The 21,767-nt window shown below is 38.5% G+C and overlaps 1 protein-coding gene across 3 annotated transcripts in view; it reads left to right on the forward strand.

The window, feature by feature from the left end:
• atrnl1a (attractin-like 1a) overlaps nucleotides 1–21,767 on the forward strand; it is a 261,486-nt gene that overhangs the window by 30,753 nt on the left and 208,966 nt on the right. For all 3 annotated transcript variants that reach the window (XM_056265511.1, XM_056265510.1, XM_056265509.1), the window contains 2 exons: nucleotides 15,922–16,005; nucleotides 18,703–18,816. In XM_056265511.1, coding sequence (XP_056121486.1) covers nucleotides 18,764–18,816 — 53 coding nt within the window. In that variant the 5' untranslated portion in view covers nucleotides 15,922–16,005; nucleotides 18,703–18,763. The remainder of the gene's footprint in view (nucleotides 1–15,921; nucleotides 16,006–18,702; nucleotides 18,817–21,767) is intronic.

Consider the following 21,767-nt stretch of genomic DNA (forward strand, 5'->3'; position numbering starts at 1 on the left):
TGTGTGATCCTGTGGGTTGAGTTACTCATGACTGTTGTTGTCTGAAGATGACATCAGTGGCAGAGCAAAGACTAAGAGCATAAATAACCATTGCTGTGCAAACATTTCGACATCACTCTTGGCCTTGGTGATGTTCTGCACACTTTGGATCATCAAGCTCTGTTTTAGCTCTTAATATATACTTAGGGTCTGGTGACTGGTCACCACAAAGGGCTTCACAGTAAATGTTCATTTACACTTAGACATAGTCTCACTCTAAACCGCTTTCAACGACCTCACCCACTAATTACCACTTTTACAGTCTCTCTGTGTCCGCATCAGAACACTTCAACTCCAGTCTGGTTTTTAATTATGAGATGGGTAATTTTGGATGATTTTAACAGCCTAGAAATCAACCCCTGTCTGTTGGTTTGGTTTGGACTTAAATGCGCATATACCTACTATAAAGTCTATACTTGATAAATATTGTTTTAATATCAGTGTGTTGACATTATCACTGAACTATATTGGATGTGTAAGGGTACGTTTACACGGCAACAATGTGTTCAAAACTATAAAAAAATGTCCTTTGCGTTTTTGCGTATAGGCGGGGAGGGGGTGAAACACTCAGTTTCAGTCAATCTCATGTTAATTTCGAGTAGAGTAGTATTGCATCCTTAATTTCTCCAAAAAGTCTTTATTTTTATTATATTTATAAAAGAAAGATAGGCTGTACCGAGTCTTTCCGGAAAAAAAAACGAGCGGGTGGAGGCGTGCCGTGTGGGCGGAGCTAAATAACCACGAGCGCGAAGCTTTTGCGTTGAGAGCGTCTGGAAGGCTGTGACATCCCAAAACAAACCATGGCTAACAATCAGATTCAGCCATACATTTTTGATCCCGAGGCTGAAATTGAAGACGAGCAGCAGCAGCAACGACTACAGCAGGACGTCTCTATGTGGTGTGTACTGGAACTGTATTTATATTTGCTTAGCGGTTTTTGTAAATGACTAATAGAGGGGTTTCACCAACGTCACGTTCTGGGCGGTAACCCGGATGCGCGGCCATTATGGAGGCACTCGGATGTAAACAACAGCATGGATTGCACTGTTCATGTACTACTGAACACATTATTACACTAATAAACCACGGAAAAAACACGTGGTAGGTGCGAAATCATATAGAGAAGGACTTGGGAAGCAGGAGAGAGCGCAACATTTTGACAAACTAAAGTTAATATGTTTTATGTGGTCACATTATGTGGCAGCTGCTAAAGATCCGAACGAGTTAGCTTCTCTAGCACGTAACATTACTGCAATTCTTCCATCTATTTATTATCCCGAAATAAGATACGTTCAGATTGTCAGTCCAAAAAAGCACATGAAATTCGTTTCAAGTTACATCCATATGTGGTTTGAAATCCTATTCAAATCACAGGACATCAGCCTCAGTCTGAACGATCGGATTTCGCGTGGTATGTCTTAAAATGCAAACGTCATTTATAGGAAACATGCTGAAAGTCACTGCCGAAACAATGCTGTGTTGCCGGACAAGCAAAAAAGTATTATTTCTGAAACCGGCGCAGACGAGCGTGGGAAAAAAGCAGTAACGTTACATACCAGCCTCCTACAGTTCTGCCGTAGTAGTCCAGCGCGGCGGCTATACACATTTCCATGTTGTAACATTTAAAAAAGACAACATCTAACATTATATTGCAAATGCAACCCCTCCATCAACGCAAAGTCATTGCCATATTACCAAATAACATGCATGGACAGGACACACACGTCGGATCTGAACAGTTGCGATACACAGTGCGGACATCATTTTAGATCAGATTCCAATTTGATACAAAGATAATCGGATTTGGACTGACAGTGTGAATGTAGCCATAGTTAACTACGTCGACATTTTAGCCATAGTCAACGCTTCATTTACACCTGTCTGATGATGTACTAGCTACCTCTCTCAACCACAAACGCCTTCTTTCATCAGTTTTTTGCACTCTTCTCTTTAACTTTTGACAGTCTATAGCACTCGACATGTTTTTTCCCGATGTGACCGATTGGTACAGACAAAAACTCGACCATTTTTCAGCAGCAATAATCAGCCAAATTTGCGAGTCCATTCAGTTCAGTGGCATTATTTACGATCTGTGCCTCCAAAATGGCCGACTTCCGGATTGATGACGCGTCGTGAAACCCCTCTTCACTATGTCGTCGTATTTTTTTTCTTTAAAGGTGTACATGTGGGAAGTGTAGTTTGATGCCGACTGAGGCGGGAGTTTTTTAAAAGTAGAAATGATTTGAACTTGAGCGCAGTGTTTTTAAAACACCATGTCATGTGCGAGTTATAACTTACAACATTTGTGTGTGTTTACTCGTGGTTTATGAAGGACATAATTTGGTTTTACAATGAACAAACAGACACTTACAGTGGCCAGCTAAACAAATGTATTTAAAGACATTCTTGAACAAATCCTATGCTATGCAGCGCTGCCGATGATTTCCTGTTGAAGCGCGTTGATATGCGCTGTCTCGCTCTTCTCTGGTCGACGTGTGCGCGGGCGCGCTTTTCCGAGAGAAATGCTCATATAAGGAGTTCCTCTCTCGTCTACGTCATCAGATCCACGATCGAAAAAAACAGCCGAAACTTGTACCACCAACCCAGAAGTAAGATTTTCGGCACAGAAATTCTCCGTTATTCGTCCAAAATATTTTTTTTTTAAAACTTTGGCCATGTTTAGCATGAGAATCCATCTCTTTAACACTGTAAACAACTCTGAATAAATGAAACACCATTGCACCCCCCCCCCCCCCCCCCCCCTCTTTAAAAACTGGCACTTTGACACGTGTTTTCAAAAGTTTGCATATTCAGGCCCCCAAAACACCAATGCCATGTAAATGAACAGCCAAAACATTTTTTAGTCAAACCCATTAGTTGAAATCGGTGTCTTGTAAATGGTCTCTTTTGAAACCAAATAAAAGACACATTTTTCTCTGAGAATTAAGGTGTAAATTACCTCCTGTTTTTGCATAACTTTGGATAACTTCAGCAAAAAAAGAAACGACCAATTTTCAGGATGCTGCATTTTAAATATAATGTTGTAAAATCCAAATAGGCTTTACTGATCATGATTGGAAAGGGTCTAAACAATGTTTTTCATGCTTGTTCAGTAAACCATAATTTTATTTTGGACATGAATTTATTCATTTGATAGCGATCACATTATTATTTAGCACAGTGCGGCTCAACATTGAAACAAATACCGGTGTGTTGCTGTTAGCTGTATGCAGCGCACTTTCAGAATCCCCCCACTTTCCCCAGCTCCACCTGTATAGATCTGCTACGGGTTAAATCATGTATGTACTGTACATGTACAGCAGCAGCACCATGTCTTACATGCTCACAGCAATGTCTGTGAATGTATTGGCAGTAGCAAGTCTCGGTACTTGCTCTGCAGCAGCAGCAGTGTAGCAGATCTTTTCCGCCAAGACCAAATACATTAACATGGCCATACCCATTACCATACCAATCTCCTGAGAGTTGTCATGACAGAACTGCATGAACATGCCATAGATCTGCTGAAGGGGGGCATGAGGACTGCAGACGTGGCCAAAGCAATAAACTGCAATATCCATAATTTAAGATGCCCAAGACAGTGCTACTGGGAGACAGGAAGGACAGCTGATCGTCCTTGCACTGCCAAACCATGTGTAACCATATGTCCCCTTAGACGTGTTAAAGAACTTGCAAATGCCTTGGTGGAAGAGCGGAGTAATATCTCACAGCAAGAACTGGCAAATCCGGTGCAGTCCATAAGGATCAAATGCACGGTAGTACTCTGCTGGACACACCAGATACTGACTTCAACTTTTGATATCAACCCGAACCCTTCCACCCTTTTGTTCATGGACTCATCATTATTCCATTTCTGTTCATCAAATGTCTGTGAAATTTGTTCAGTTTATGTCTTATTTGTTGAATCTTTTTATGTTCATACAAATATTTACACATTGTAAAGAAAGTTGCTGGAAAAAACAGTTGAAAGTGAGAGGACTTTTATTTTTTTGCTGAGTTTATATTAAAGTATAAATGTAAATCTGAATGTACTCAGATATGCTGAGTAGATTCATATCGCAATTCTATATCATATATACTTTATTTTGACATGGACTACAGTAACTAAAGTTTTTCATTAAGAAATATTTACAAAATATTTACAAATAATACAAAGGTACTCGATATTTCTATTTCAAATAAATTTAAAATAAGAATCCTGGAAAATTGTAAATGTTTATAGATAATGTATAAATCAGCATATTAGAATGATTTCCGAGGGATCATGTGACACTGAAGACTGGAGTAATGGCTGCTGAAAATCAGAGGAATAAATTATACATTAAAACATATTCAAATAGAAAATTTACAATTACAGTTTTACTGTTTTTTTTTATCAAATAAATGTAGCCTTGGTGAGCTATGGCAAGAGACTTACAAATCTTGTTGACGCATGATTGCTCTATAACACATGACATTACATAAGAGTCACATCCCATCTGAATCAGTACATGAAATCACAGATGTCCCAATAATAACTGCTACTCGAACTTATTACAAAAACTACTGCAAAAACTAATCCCATCTGAACAGTAGAAAGTGTCATGTGAGGGTGTAACCTGTGGGAATGTTTCAGTTTTATCCTGCCCTGTTGAAAGGAAATCCATTCTGTCTCTGAAGTGGTTTGATGGGATAAATTTGGATTAGCCTTGCGCTGAGGAGGCAATGATTTTCAGTCGTTGATTCGGGCTGAGACTCTGCTCTGCTGTCAGCATGACTTTATATTGATATCACCTGAACAGGCTATGCTGGTTCAAAGCATCATGTAACAGGTACTCTGCTCTGAGTAATCTGTGTTTGTGAGTGCTGGCATGTCCACTGAGACCCTTTGTGGACTCTGTTTGTATGTGTTTAACTGTCCTTAATACAGATAACATTACAATGCACACACTGCTCCCAAGCCTCAGGGAGTGGTTGTTTCACTATTATAGCAGTGTTTTTTGGCTGTTGGAAACTGCTTTTCCCAGCAAAAGATCAAATAATGGAACCCCAGTCGCTGGGAAGTGAACTCAGAGCAAAATGTGTTGTAAAATCGTCAGATTACCTTTACCATTAAGTGTTTTGTTTGTCGTTGTATATCTTTATTTTAGTGTTTTTTATAGCATTTTAATTAAGATTATGATAGTATAACTAAATTTAAATATAAAATAACAATACTTATTATAAATGTTGCTAGTGGTCCCCGGGGCCCTGATTGAGAACTACTGATTTAAACAGCTGCACATAATATATTACTGTTCCAGTAATCTGTCTGCTAATTCCTTCATCTGTTCAGGTGGAGAGAAGCTCTTTAGTTTCAGAGTGTCTAATATGAATTTTTTTTACGTTTTCAGTACAGGCTTACAGCGAAACATTGTGGAGTAATTACGTCAGCTTCTTCAGAACATGTGACTCAAACTCTGTGACAGTAGACTTCTATCCTTATACAGTATGTGCTTAAAGTGTTAATCTTATAGCTTTGTTCATAGCATCAATACAAGACTTTTCTGACCATGTTTCAACATCTTAAAGGCATAGTTCATTCAAAAATGAAAATTCTGCCATCACTTAAGCCACAAGTGAGTTCTTTGAATCCTAAATACAGTTTGTTCACACACAGTTCAGTTATTTACAGGAGTGACACCACATTCTATAACCGAACACATGTACATTTTCAGGACTCACAAACGCATTCTTGGACAACCCTTGTTGTGTAAACAGAAGCAGAATATGCCTATATCCCTACTAAATAGTAGACAAAAAGTACCTATTACAGTACCTCTGGCAGTATTCTGTAGTGTGTATCCAATGGACAATTTAATATCCCATGAGGCTATGGGAGAGGATTTGTGAATGGCAGTGAAGCGACACAACTGACACTGGTAGGTCACATGACAAAGTTAGACATCTGGATTGCATTCACACTAGCAGATAGTATATAGAACATTATATATATATATAGATATATACACTCACCTAAAGGATTATTAGGAACACCATACTAATACTGTGTTTGACCGCCTTTTGCCTTCAGAACTGCCTTAATTCTACGTGACATTGATTCAACAAGGTGCTGAAAGCATTCTTTAGAAATGTTGGCCCATATTGATAGGATAGCATCTTGCAGTTGATGGAGATTTGTGGGATGCACATCCAGGGCACGAAGCTCCCGTTCCACCACATCCCAAAGATGCTCTATTGGGTTGAGATGTGGTGACTGTGGGGGCCATTTTAGTACAGTGAACTCATTGTCATGTTCAAGAAACCAATTTGAAATGATTCAAGCTTTGTGACATGGTGCATTATCCTGTTGGAAGTAGCCATCAGAGGATGGGTACATGGTGGCCATAAAGGGATGGAGATGGTCAGAAACAATGCTCAGGTAGGCCGTGGCATTTAAACGATGCCCAATTGGCACTAAGGGGCCTAAAGTGTGCCAAGAAAACATCCCCCACACCATTACACCACCACCACCAGCCTGCACAGTGGTAACAAGGCATGATGGATCCATGTTCTCATTCTGTTAACGCCAAATTCTGACTCTACCATCTGAATGTCTCAACAGAAATCGAGACTCATCAGACCAGGCAACATTTTTCCAGTCTTCAACTGTCCAATTTTGGTGAGCTCTTGCAAATTGTAGCCTCTTTTTCCTATTTGTAGTGGAGATGAGTGGTACCCGGTGGGGTCTTCTGCTGTTGTAGCCCATCCGCCTCAAGGTTGTGCGTGTTGTGGCTTCACAAATGCTTTGCTGCATACCTCGGTTTTAATGAGTGGTTATTTCAGTCAAAGTTGCTCTTCTATCAGCTTGAATCAGTCGGCCCATTCTCCTCTGACTTCTAGTATCAACAAGGCATTTTTGCCCACAGGACTGCCGCATACTGGATGTTTTTCCTTTTTCACACCATTCTTTGTAAACCCTAGAAATGGTTGTGAGTGAAAATCCCAGTAACTGAGCAGATTGTGAAATACTCAGACCAGCCCGTCTGGCACCAACAACCATGCCACGCTCAAAATTGCTTAAATCACCTTTCTTTCCCATTCTGACATTCAGTTTGGAGTTCAGGAGATTGTCTTGACCAGGATCACACCCCTAAATGCATTGAAACAACTGCATGTGATTGGTTGATTAGATAATTGCATTAATGAGAAATTGTGTATATATATATATATATATGTATATATATATATATATATATATATATATATATACACACACACACTAACCTAAAGGATTATTACGAACACCTGTTCAATTTCTCATTAATGCAATTATCTAATCAACCAATCACATGGCAGTAGCTTCAATGTCATCAATGTCACTCACCCAGTCATCATTTGTTCCAAATCTGTATAACTTTATTTTGTGCAACACAGAAGATATTGTGTAAAATGTTGGTAACCAAACAGGTTTACATTGGAACATGAGGCATCTTGTTTGGTTACCAACATTTTACACAATATCTTCTGTGTTGCACAAAATAAAGTTATACAGGTTTGGAACAAATGATGACAGGGTGAGTAAATGATGACAGCATTTTAACTTTTGAGTTTGCCCTTTAAATTGGCAAAATTGTATCATAGAGGAAGCTAATTGCTAAATATAAAATGTACACCTTACTTAGTTGATTCATAAGTTTAATTTGATGAATGAGTAGCACAAATGGTAGATCAGGAAAAGAATGTAAATGTCATTTCATAAGTTTCCTCAGGAAGGTTGGTTGTGTTTCTTCTCTGAACTCAAATGTCAGTTCCATTTAAAAAAAAAAAAAAAACATTCCAGGCTATTGAGCTGTCAAACCAGACCATCAAAAAAACCTGCTTTAAATTGGGGGAAATAATCTGATTTGTTCACTCTGCGCTGTAACTCTTCCCAGATATAAATCCTTTTAGCATGCAAGATGATGTCAAATGCACTGCTGCTTTAAAAGACCCCCTAAAACAACTCTCTAGGTTTCTGAATGATGAACTATTTCACGGTTTATTTAAATGTGTGTTCAGTCATGAGACCCTCACACTCTGATCTTTAACGCCCAGCTCTGAGGGATTGTAGACGAGCAGTGAAGGACCATTTAAGGCTTGGCCATTGTGGGGTTCTATTAACTTTCTCTTGACCTTATTGTGGTTAATGTAAAAGGTAGTGGGGTTTTCATCCCAGGCTCTGTAGATGAATGGATGGATGGTGGGAAACTGACGAGCCATGACTATATGTCAGAAACCTACTAATATCAATCTCTACCCTTGCTGACCCCATTGTCTCTAAGCATGAGTGATTTTTCATTTTTAATGAAGGGCAGTGCCAGTAGGTCAAGGTTATTTATGAAAAACGACCAGTTCTTTCATTGTTAGGTCTCCATAGTGGATCAATGCGCATGCAGTGGATATGAACAATATACAATAACACAGGCTATATTTAATCTAGCAGAAAGGGTGATGTGTTTTGACTGGAACTGACATTGTTGACAACAGACAGTTTTGTAGTGTGAAAAGAACAGCAATCCAGTATGTGGGTGACACAACCAGCTAAATATCTCTCTGTAGGGGTGTTTGATTCCAGGTTTTTTTGAAGTCTGTTGTTTCTGTGGCAGCTCCAGCCGATATAGTGCACTCAACTGCTATACACTATAGGGTTTAGAGAATGAGTGAACAACTGAGTGATTTCAGACATGGCAACAGTCAACTACAAGTCTAGGGCTATTCGGAGTTGAGGAATCAAACTTTGGAGTCAACTACCTATCACCATTTATCGGGAGTCTGCAATGCATTGGCACTAATCTTAGACCGTGTCTTTGATCATCACTCACATGAACAAGAACTGATTTCCCTCTGTTTTTGTTTTTTTGTCAGAAATCTCTTTCACCGCCAGCGTAAAAGAAAAAGAAAAAAAAAGTTGCCAGCCACCACCAGCATTTTTGATAGCTTTCAGAAAAATTGCATGGGCCCCAGAATATTTTGTTGTAGGAATATCTGCACATGCAATATATCAAAAGGAAGAAGAAGAACAGAGCCTCTACTTTATTTTTTTTTTAATTCTAGCTATTCTCATCCTTTTTTTTTATCCACTTGGAATGTGGGTAAGTTTCATAAAAAAAAAAAACATTTTGAACAAAAAGCTGAGAAAATCGTGCATCTCTGCTCCTTTTTTGCCTGTGTTTTGATCCAGAGATTCTTTACTCTTTCAGAAGTTGTGTAATAGCGGCCCCTACCATATAACAGTGAAAACACGGAAAGCCCGAAAATTCCGTCAATGGTGGAAAAGTGTTTCGTAAATGATGGAAAATGCGTAAAAAAAAATGTACTCTTGCTCACATCTCAATCAAATTAAAATGAACTTGAAATAACTTGATCTGTGAGTAAGCTGTGTTAAGCTACACATCTTGGTAAAATAAAAGCTGTGTAATCTCCGTGTCTGCAACCTTCAGGACTCCTGCATTGTTTATGGTACAGCAAGTAGTGACCAATAAAAATAGGCAAATTAATTATTCTGTTATTGTATACTCTGTTATTGTATACATTAGACTGCAACAACCCAAGCCTAGAGAAAACGCCTCGCTCCTTAACTTCTGGAAACCCCCACCCACCATGGAAACTGAAACAAGTGATATTTTTAGCTCGTACATCTTTTGTCTTCCCTAACATAACACTTCAAAGGATATACTGTTGCTAGAGCTGGCAAGAGTGTCTCTAATAAAAACATTTACGATGTGGTACAGGGCATATCAGACTTGTTAACCACAAAAATGAAAATGTTGTGTCTCCAAGTGCCCATTTAATTCTACAGTTCCCATCCTACAATAAACGCAGTCTAAGAATAGTCCTGTCACCTCTTGTAAGAGTGACGCAGTCTCCATTTAGAATGTCAGTGCTGTTATAGTGTAACAGTAGTGCTTTTATAGCTCAGATTTGGACTCTGCATTGTCCAAAAGATGAGATCATGCCTTGCTGACTGACATTCACTAGCCCTTTTGTCTTAATCATAATCTAATATACGCATTTGTTAAAAGTAGTTTGTGTGGATGTAAGTTGTGTGGGTCTCATTGTTGGGTGTAACCTTGCACTATTTCATTAGTATTCTAGGATTGTGGTAATAAGATTGTTTGTAGTCCTAACTTGTCCTAGACAAGACAATTGCAAATGCTTTCTGGTAGCTTATATCAAATTCCATGTCGTGATTAAAGCTACAATTTTTGATTATGAAATTTCTGCCCCTGAATTCACCCTGTAGTGTAGTAAAAATCATTTGCAGATGAGGTTGTTGCAACTAATGAAGAAAAATGTTATTGTGCCCCTTCTTTATCTATTATGTTGCTTGAGGGTTTATTCACATTCTTACAAAAGTGCATTTTAACCAATCTTTCAGTGTTCACTCCAAACTGTTTCAAACAAACACATCGCAGTTGAGTTCTTTAAATTGATGGCTTTGCGGCGAAATAGCTTGAATTGATTATTGTGTCCTTTTGCCAGATGTGGTTTGTATTTTGGGCACACTGTGTTTTTAAATGGTTTGCAAATATTTGTGGGTTAACTGGGAGAAGAATGGAGAATAAAACACTGTTTTCTGATATGCTTGAGTTTGTGGCTTAGCTCATTCCTGTGCATTTTAAGACACTTTACAAACATTAATGGTATGGGTATTAAAGCTATTTCACCTATTGTGAGGAGAGTCCAGGAAGACTCATACTTACTCTGAGATATGAAGTTTCATACCTTCCATTTCATTTTCCCGGAGTCAGCTAGACGTCTCTTTGGGTTGCTATATATTTCTCCCATGTAGGCCTTGATATATTTCAATAATGGTTTTTGAATCAGAGCGGTCGGTTTTTGTTCTCTTCAGAGTTCAGGTGCTGAGGTGAATGTCGTAAGTTATTCTTGAGGTATTCATCTGTGTATGTGGTTGTAGTTCAGAAGGTTGTAGTTCAGAAGGATGTTGTGTGTTCTCATTATGTTTGCTTGGGGTAAAATAGGTTTGTATGTTTGTAATTTGTTGACCAGTGTACATCAGTCTCTGGGTGCCTTGGGTCTTTGTAATTAGTTTGTTTTAAGTCACCTTGGAATATAAGAAATATTTTAGAAGAATCTCAATCCTGACCCAGACATCAGTGAAAGTAGGTTACAGTTTATGACACATGAGTGAGTGGAGGAGAGGAGATTAAGGCAGAATGCTTGGGGAAATAAATTATTGTGTCCTTCCTCCTGGCTATTAGTGTCTCTCTATTTTTTTTTTTTAAAGTTGCGAGTAACGAAAGTATAGCGACAGATAATTTCCTCTGTATTGTGTTTTCAAAAGTTGTAAATGAAACAAAGATTATTGAAGCACATTTTAAACAAAAATACTATTTGGTATTTTTGGTTATTGATTAGATGGAGGAAAACTGACTGAATGTAATCCTGCAGTCGATTGTAAGAAAGAGGCAGGGTTTAAGAGGACTAAATAACATTTTGAGTTATGACATTTTTATAAACAATTATGTAAAAAAAAAAAAAAAAAAAGGAAAAATACGCATGGATGAGCTCTTGCTTTACTAAAGGCCCAGACTAAACAAAAGCACAAGGGGATAATCAGTGAAATGATCACAGACATTTTGCAGCAAAATTTACACACACACAATATATATATACATATATATACAGTATATATATATATATATATATATATATATATATATATCTATATATTATTTTTATCACATTTTGTTATACCAGAGTAATATTAAAAAACATGAAAATGCATTTATAGTATAAACTGTAATCAAGCTGTGGTTAAATAGATTCTGCAACATAAAACGAAATTTTGACAGTGTATTTTGACACTGCATATCTAGATTTGGTGTTTGTGAGGTTGAGAGTGTAGCTTTTCTTAAACTGTCAAATGCCAGTGCATAGAGTTGAACAATTTCCTAAAATTTTGGAAAACATAAAGTTTGAGTGTTTGCTCTGGCAGTTTGCAAGGGTTAAGGGTGATTCACTATTGTAGAATGCTCAAAACAGAAGTTATAACGTTTGTATTTAATTTCATGGTCGTCACTGAAGAAAAACTGTGTCCACTGCATTTCGGATTCAGTGATTTGAACCATTTGTTCATTACATTATGATGACTCATTGCTGCCATGGCTGTTTCTGACCATTTTAGCCCCCTAGGTGAGATCCTATTAATGCCCCCTTTCCCCTCCCCACAACTTAAACACTTTGTTTGTTTCTAGCATTGAAAAACAGTCTCTACCAGTTGATCTACGAACGCCGATCCAAGTGCACTGGTGAGATGTGAACGAGCTATAAGTTGTGATAAGGTGAGTGCGAACAGCAGGCTTGGATCGGCGTTCGTAGATCGACTGGTAGAGACTGTTTTTCAAAGATGGCTTCTGCCTGTATACGCGAAGTTGACTGTATGTAAAATATCTTCTTATTAAACTGTCTGGACACTGACAAAGTTCTCAATGCTTCGGTTTGAAGGTAGGGACCCTCATTATGCTACCGTGTTAGTGTGGGGCTATTTTGAGCCTTGTTAGTGGTATTAACGAGCGATGTTTATTTGTCATTACTCTATGTCCTATATACTAGCGTTATACTAGCGTTATAGGTTAAACTGTTTTTAGAGATAAAAACTATTTACATTCGATAATCATGAAAACAAATCTCAGAGAACGGTTGACTAGGTAACAATGTGTAATTAGACCAAAGGTTCATTTTGTGCCGGAGTTCTCCTTTAAATGAGTTTAGTTTAAACACAGATAGCAACGTGTGCTGTTCAGGTCTCACCTGTGCTCACGCGCTATCAACAGTCAGTTGATGATGACTGCTTAAATGACTGGTCATTTGAGCATACGGCACTCGCATTAAACAAAGTTTACAAAGAGTGACCGTTTTGTTCACATTTTTTTGACTATCGCTGTTGTAATGTATTATTATTTTTAAGCCAGCATGTGCATCCATCGACAGAAACATACATTAGCGAAACTGTCTGTTTTACGCATTGCTATTTTCAACAAACCATAATATAGATGCGTCATCAGATTTGAGGTGAACCGTGATGCAAATGTGTGCGGAACCGTGGGTGGAAAACGGCACAGTACGGTTAGATTTTTTTTTTTTTTTTTTTTTTTCTCTACCGAGAACAGAACTACACCCCTAGTTCAAACAGATACTGTGAAATGAAACTCCAGGACTTTTAAATTTTAAATTCTAAAAAAGTTAAATAAAAATATACTGATAAAACAAAATGGTTTAAATAAAGTGCAGCACTTACAATGTATGCAATGACTGTGGCAACTTTGAGCCCTAGAACTTGAAACGGCCCTGATTGCTGCTTCTGCTGGTGATCTTCACCTCTTGTGTTGTTTTTGTGATAAACATGATTTTCATGGATAAGCTGATCTCTTGACTGATGTGCAGTTGCTGTGACTTGCTCTTTACTGTGCAGTAATATTCTGATCTTGGCCCTCCTCCACTCTCGGACAAATCCGTTAGGATTATGGCCCTCGTTTCTGTGTTGGAGAAGGAGGGATGAAAATGAGGTGAAAGGGAAAGAGGATGAATCAGGAGCAGGTGGTTGTGCCAAAGTCACATGACCAGTTTGTTGGTGCACGTGGATGGCGTTTCATTTTCAAGTCCTAATCACACACTTCATTCAATATCAAACATGCTTGAATTCAAGTTTGCCTTTTAAATAGTTTTTTTTTAATCATTTTTTAAGTTCATTTATTTTCTTAATATAGGCTAATAATTAGCTGAAAGTGATGGTAGCTCTTTGTGGAAGGAGAGATGTTTGTGCTTAAATCATTATTATTATTATTATTTATTGTCATTTGCAAGTACAACGAAATTACATCAGGGCAACAATCGACAGTGGTTTTCATAAAGTGCAAAAGATCACCAATAAAAACAGTTTGTTTACGGGGCACCGCAACAGACAGCTACCACACTGTAAGTTAACTGAAATTTAAAACTGTTAAAAGAAAAGGCTCAATAAACTGTTGCATAGATATAATACATTAAACATAGATAGATATAATCTCTTCGCTTTGTGCTTTGAACTTTTCAATGCGAAGCGCTGCGCGCTGTGATTTGCGTTGCTTCAAGTGCATCACTCTGCGCACGGGATGCGCATAATCGCTTTGCCGCTCTTATTGACGCCTTTCATGTTATAATGCTTAGGGGAGGTTTAAACACCTGGGATAAGGGGGCGTGGCCAATGGGAATATCACGAAATGGGCCACGCCCCCTCCCCCTGGCGAAATGGGCCTGCCACCACGGCTGGAAAAAATCCTAGAGGAAACACTGTATTGTTTTAGTAAACTCGAATAAAATAAGTTCAGAGTACTCATAACTATTGTTTTTTATAAACTTAAATGAATTGAGGTAATCGGTTTCCTCAAATGAAATGAGTTAGCTTAACTTGTTGGGTTTTACAGTGCAAGACAAAGGAATATCAAGTGGAATCACTTATAGAGCTGCACAGTCCAGTTACAATTATTGCAATTGTTGGATGATAAAGTCCATACTAGCACCACAAATAGGGCCATAGTGACACATATAAACAAAGAAGGGGCATATAAGGTGAATCACTACCAATCAATGAAAATGTATAATTATGTGTGCTGCAACAATGCAGAGTCCAATTCACAGTTATTGCATTTGTTGGGTAATGTTAAATAACGTTAGATGTGTAAATTAGGTAACAGAAGTAGGTAGTCCGGAATGGTGCTCATTCAGCAGTCGAACTGCCTGAGGGGAGAGGCAGTTGGCCATTCTAGTGGTTCTAGCTGGAAGAGACCTGTACCTCCTGCCCGACGGCAGCAGGCGGAACAAGCCGTGTGCTGGATGGAACCGGTCTCTTATGATGTTGTGTGCCTTGTGCAGACAGCGGGTGGTGTACACAGATGAGATCCCCGGGCGGGTAGTGCCGATGATTTTGCCTGCAGTTTTCACCACCTTCTGAATTAAAGGGTTAGTTCACCCAAAAATGATAATTAAGTCATTAATTACTCACCCCCATGCTGTACCAACCCCGTAAGACCTTCGTTCATCTTCGGAACACAAATGAAGATATTTTTGATGCGTCAGTAACAGTGGCTCAATCTTAAGTTTATCAAGCGACGAGAATAATTTTTGTGCGCAAAAAACAAACAAAAAGAACGACTTTATTCAACTACTCTGTAAGGCCGTGATATTTCACGCAGTGAAACTACGCAAAGCTTCTAGGTTGTACGTCACACATCACACACATGACCAGCGTCGGCCAATAGTGAGCCTACGTGTGACGTGCAACCTAGAAGCTTTGCATAGTTTCACTACGTAAAATATCACGGCCTTACAGAGTAGTTGAATAAAGTCGTTCTTTTTGTTTGTTTTTTGCGCACAAGAAGTATTCTCGTCGCTTGATAAACATAAGATTGAGTCACTGTAGTCACTCGGACTATTTTAACGATGTCTTTCATAACTTTTGGGCCGGCCAGTTTCGATCCCTTAAGAAGCCTATGGAGGAGTGATCCAGCTCTCAGATTTCATCAAAAATATCTTAATTTGTGTTCTGAAGATGAACGAATGTCTTACGGGGTTGGAACAACATGAGGGTGAGTAATTACTGACAGAATTTTCATTTTTGGGTGAACTAACCCTTTAAATCCTGAAATTGCTGTCTTATGCTGCTGTACCTATTTAATCTGTTATTTAAGAGCGCATACAGAAAGATGATATTAATTATTCCCTACAATATTAATTTGTTGCAAAGACAGTAACAAATTAACAATTGTCTAAATTTACAAATTTACTGTACTTTATTTTCTCTTGCTTTGCTTTCATCAAGGCCATTTTGAGATATTTATTTACCTTTGTATTTTTCTTTGTCAGGTTGACAGAGTCATCAGGATCACTCACTGATGGACCAGTTAACTACAAGTACAAGACTAAATGCACTTGGCTCATTGAAGGATAGTGAGTACCACTATGTCAAGCTAATCTCTCTTTTTGTTTTTTTGTCGCATTTATTCTTACATATACATCTATATTTAATGTTTACCAGATGCTTTTGTTCAAAGCAACATATAAATGAAAATTTGAATTAATTAAAAAAAAATGTTTGGAGCTAAATTGTTACTCATGTCCCATTAGTGGACATTGGGTTTAAATATCTAGTTCAGTCATGAAACTCTAGAGGGCACAGGCTGATAGGTTATTTTACATGCGATCTGCAGGCAATCACATCATTACTACGTGGCACAAGCTGATTGGCCTCTGCTGATCCTGCAGCCAATGAGATTGCTTGCTCAACATTTAAATATTCTGGTTCATTGTTTGCTGTAAGCTAGTCCTGCAGTGCGCTATTGGAGTTCCTCTGAAACAGTCCACCTCCCCCAGCTCCACCTGCCTAGATCTGTTACGGAATTTATGTATGCCTATTTATGCAGTAGCATATCTTACATGCTCACAGTAGCATGTCTGTGTGTCTATTAGCAGCAAGTTCATACTTGCTCTGCAGCAGCAGCCACAGTATAGCAGATCTAATCCGCAAAGACTAAATACATTAAAGGGGTCATATAATGCCATTTTTGTACAAGCTAATATGATTCTTTAGGGTCTAAATTAAAAGTTTGTAATATACTTTAATTAAAAATTCTCATTAGTATTGTAAGAAAACACTTATTTTACCTGGTCAAAAACAGCTCTGTTTTCAGCACGCCGTTTCAATGCATATGACTTTAAATGATAATGAGCTTTGCTCACCCCGCCTCTCTGTTCTGCGCATACACCATTTGTAACACAATAACCATAACGCGTTGTTCAGTATAAACGTGGGATTATGAATTCAATTGAGAACGTCATACATAGAAAACATGCCGTAATGTACCCTGAGTGTAAACCTTAGACGCATTCATTGTGAAGCGTGCAGCTAGCTATTTGCAAAGATTAATATATTAATATAAAGTTTAATAAAACGTTACACTCACTTCCGTTCTTCTGGAGATTCAGCAGGAACACGAATATCTGGTACCGATCCTTTTTTCATGAGCAGCTTCTTAGCAAATCCAGCTTTATACTGATCCTCGTTTATAAAGCAGTCTGGTGTGTGAAATGATTCGAGCAAACATGAGAGCATTGACGTTGCTCGTGGGGAATATTCCCTTCAAAAACAAACTCAGCCACTGCGTCTTCAGCGGTTCGGATTTAGGAACATTAAGGGTGTATTCACACCTGCCTCGTTTGGTTCGATTGAATCGAACTCTAGTTCGTTTCCCCCCTTGGTGCGGACCTTTTGGGCAGGTGTGAATACAGCAATCGAACTCGGGTGCGGACCAAACAACCGAACCGAGACCCAGCTGAAGAGGTGGTCTCGGTACGGTTCCAAACGAACTCTGGTACCGTTCCTTTACGGTGTGAACATGAACCGACCCAATTGCAAGAAAGCACTGCGCCTTTGAGTTAAAAGGCTTCCGTAGTCGGAGATTTTGGCAAAATGGTTTGTGTTATTGTTGGTTAAGTGCGAAAGAGAATTCCATTCCGGCGCGCTGTCTGGCCACACGATACTGTTGTGCGTCTTTCTGCGCGTCGTGTGTGCATCATTGGAATGAAATGAATGAATGAGTGTGTGCATCAGGACATTCACATACAGCGCGTTCTCTTTAGTCTAATCGCGCATAGATGCAAAAAAAGCTTTTGCGGTTCATATAATGTAGCGATAGTTACAATACAAGGATGACGCTGCGCTAAACTGGACAAACTTAAATCGCAAGCGTTAACATTGACAGCACTTGTTAGCAGTATATACAATAAGAATCTCATTATTTGAATGTGTGAACATGGCCCCTCTCTATGAATGAAAACTTTATACCTTATCCGTCTTCTGCGCAGTTTCTTCATATTGCGTTTGTACAGAATAACACAAAATTAGTAAAATAACAAATATTGCAGTACGAAATATCTCCATGCTGAGCCTTTTTTGCACTTCCTGATTTCCCTACTTGAGAATCCTTGTCCAATGAATGGACGACCTTAGCACACGTGTGGTTTTGTTTACAAATTTTGGTTCACTTGCAAAAAGAGCAGTGTGAAAGCGAACCGTACCAAAAAAAAATAAAAAATGATTTGGTCCGGACCAAAGCAAGTGAACTATCGGACTTTCCTGGTGTGAATACACCCTAAAATGACTGCTGTGTTCGTTATTACACCCAAGAACAGAACACCACAATCGCTTAGACGCCATTCTGCTCATAGACAGTGCTCCAGCATATCAACAATGACCGCGCCGGTCCGCGCGGACTATGATTGACAGCTCCCTCACGAGCGAGGGCAGGTCTGTGTTGAAACGCTCCTGTCAATCAACAATCGTGGGAGGGGCTTCCGAGCGTGTGACGTCACACGGTCGAACGGCTTGATTTGAGGCAGGGGAAAACATATAAGGAGATTAAAACAAAAACACTGGATGGATTTTTATCATTATATGATGGTTGTGTACAGGCACTGGCAACACACATTTCAGTACAGTCAACTTGTAAAAGTGCATGTACCATTATATGACCCCTTTAACATTGCTATATTCAATAACATGCTAAAACTATTCCTAGAGCTGTCATGATTGAAATACAATTGTCTTTACTCTGTGTCAAATTAATATATTTTCTGTTTTTATTTTAGCCCAAATGCTGTGCTGAGGTTGAGGTTCAACCATTTTGCCACAGAGTGCAGTTGGGATCACATGTATGTTTTTGATGGAGACTCCATTTACGCACCTTTGATAGCTGTTTTTAGGTGAGTGGGACTGGAAGCATTGTAATTCACACACCCTGACAGAGTGGATACAAACTTCCCTAGTCATTTCATATCATGCAAAAAACCATTGCATTGACCTAAGACTTATTTATTATTTATTTTTTATTTTTTATTTCATGAACAAAAGAATATATTGTACATAAACAAAAGTATAACAAAACCATCAACAAATCTTATGTCCAATTCAGTGAAATGAACAGTGAACTTTAACCAATCAACAACACAGTAGAATCAAATCAGACTAAGTCACCCATGAAGTACGCTTGAAAATGTATGCTGATCTTTCATTTGTGTGAACATGTGACTTCTCTTTCCTTGGCGTTACATACATTTTTCAATTGAAAGCGTAGCGAGGGTGTTAACCTCTGCTGACCCATGGAATTTCAATTTAAAGTTATTCTTGTTTCTTTTCTATGAAATGGTGCTTAACTACTGATATTTTATTTTATTTTACAAGCATTAAAAAAAATAAAAAAAATAGCACAGATGAAAGCACTGTCAGTCTAATAATTAAAAAGGTTACTGGCCTATATTTTTCTATTCATCATTTAGCCATGTATGCTGTCATTAAGGAAAAGAATGAGGATTAATGTTTTAATTAAAATTGCTAGAATGCAGAGTAATAAATGGCATGAAATCAAAATGGGGAAAAATGTGCATATCTTAGTTTTTTTTCAAATATTTACTCAAAATATCCGGATCCCACGTGTAAAACTTTTTTCTCTATGGAGCATGTACAAATATTTTTCAGAATTAAGGCCTAATCGGAATATGGACCTTAGTTGGTGAATGGTTTGCAGGTAAACATCATCTGTGACTACAGTAAATAAGGTTAAACAAAATAGTTTGTGGAACAATTATGCTAATTTGGTCCCATCATGAACTTTGAGGTTGTTAATCGATTATATGTGCTTTTGTTATTTTTTAAATAATCCTATTTAACCATGGAATTCTTGGTTATTGCATTGCATACATCATTGCCCATGATTCTGCAAAGAAATCTCTAAAAATCAGAGAAATGGAACATGCAAATTGCTCCAAAAGAACTCTTTAATGCCCACCCACTCCCATGAAGAAATATCTGGATATACAGTATATGCATATTTTGCAATAAATGTAAACTATAGTGTTTCTGTATATTTATTTAAAATATTAAATCCTTAGTTTTATATCTGTGCTTCATGGGATTGTAGTTCTTTCCCTCATTAAAGCTGCAGTCCGTAGCTTTTTTTGGGTTAAAAATGATCCAAAATACATATTTGAGAAAATGCATAACCAGCCAGTGTTCAAAACTCTCTGCTTGCCTTAGCTCGATTCAAAGCGGTAAGCTTGTAATAATGTTTTTAATTCAAGTGGTACTGGTGGATTTCCACAGGAGATTTGAGCATGTCTTTGCATCAATACGTCACATCTGTACACATGAAGAAGGAGTCTCGGCTAGTAGGCTATATTGAGTCATTACGTCACATCTGTACACATGAAGAAGGAGTCTCGGCTAGTAGGCTATATTGAGTCATTACGTCACATCTGTACACATGAAGAAGGAGTCTCGGCTAGTAGGCTATATTGCGTGTGAGGATGTTGGAGGTGGAGATTTATAGCCTTTTCTCACAGCACTTGATATAATTAAACTTATCAATTTGATGGCGGATCCAGAAAGGATCAAACGACAATCACCAGTGACAACAGATTCACCCGCTGTAAAATGCAAAAGACTTCGTTCGGACTTCGGAGTGGCTACAGAAAAAAAGAGACAGCAACCGGATCCATGCGAAAACAAGGATAATATCGGAAGGACATTAATACATGTAGTCACGCAATGCTGATGTTGTTAACATTAACAATTTGAGAACAAAGTATAATCTGCACGGTTTTGCGTGATATGATAACTTTTAAGCGATTGTTAGATTTAATCAGTGCGATTTACTGCAATGTCAGAACCAGAACAAAGGCGGATGTTTCTTACTAGTTCAGATGACATTTTCCGGTGAAAATTCTTATGTTGGTCATACTTCCAAAAAGAATAGGCTAATCTGTGATTCTGAATGCCAGTATCCACACATCGGCGCGGTGACTGACAGCTGCACACTCTCCTCAAACACTGTGTTCATCCGCGCTGTGCCGTGTCGAGGGTGTTGAACTACAACTCACGTAAAGTTGATAATTCCGCGAATGACTGCAATTGGAGATTTCGAACAGAGATGGCGACAGAGGAAAAACGCCGGACTGCAGCTTTAAAGTCATCAAGTACAGTCTCGCATTTTTTTCTTTCATTTTTTCAAATACTTTTTTGCTTCAAGTCAAAGTTTGTAATGTTGTGATTCACCTCATAACTGTTTGGTTTGGTTCATGGCTTATAACTCTTATAAAGAAATTTTTTTTAAGCCATGCAAGGCACCATCCAGCTCGCCGGGAGCAGCTGGGGTTAGGTGTCTTGCTCATGGACACCTCGACACTTGGTCAGGTGGAACCGAGGATTGAACCACCAACCTTTCGGTTTGTAGACAACCTACATGAACCACTGAGCCACTGCCGCCCACTGCCGGTCAATATGCATGAATATGCAAGGAAAAAAAATCACATTCTCATAAGGATAATTTGCCCTCCTAAATATAGAGATAATGTTAGTCAAGTCACATTAAATGTAAAGTAGTCCGTTTGCTTCTCTCTTTTCTTCTTCATTTGAAGTGCTATCTCTTATTCATTTCTAATGAGATGGACCTTGTTTTCAGATACCTGCTGTGTGAGTGTGTGTGTCCGTGCGTGCGTGCGTGCGTGTCTGTCTGTCTGTGTGTGTGTGTGTTGGTGTGCGGTATCTGGTCCATCGCATCTCTGTCCTGTGGTGTGTCTGAGAGTCCCAGCTGGTTGTCCACTTGTTGTGCTGAAGCACTTAATGTGAGGTTATCTTCTTCCTTGAGTCCGAAATTTTC

Source organism: Rhinichthys klamathensis, unplaced genomic scaffold, assembly GCF_029890125.1.
Source record: "Rhinichthys klamathensis goyatoka isolate OS25496 unplaced genomic scaffold, OSU_Roscu_1.1 h1tg000235l_1, whole genome shotgun sequence".
Lineage (NCBI taxonomy): Eukaryota > Metazoa > Chordata > Actinopteri > Cypriniformes > Leuciscidae > Rhinichthys > Rhinichthys klamathensis.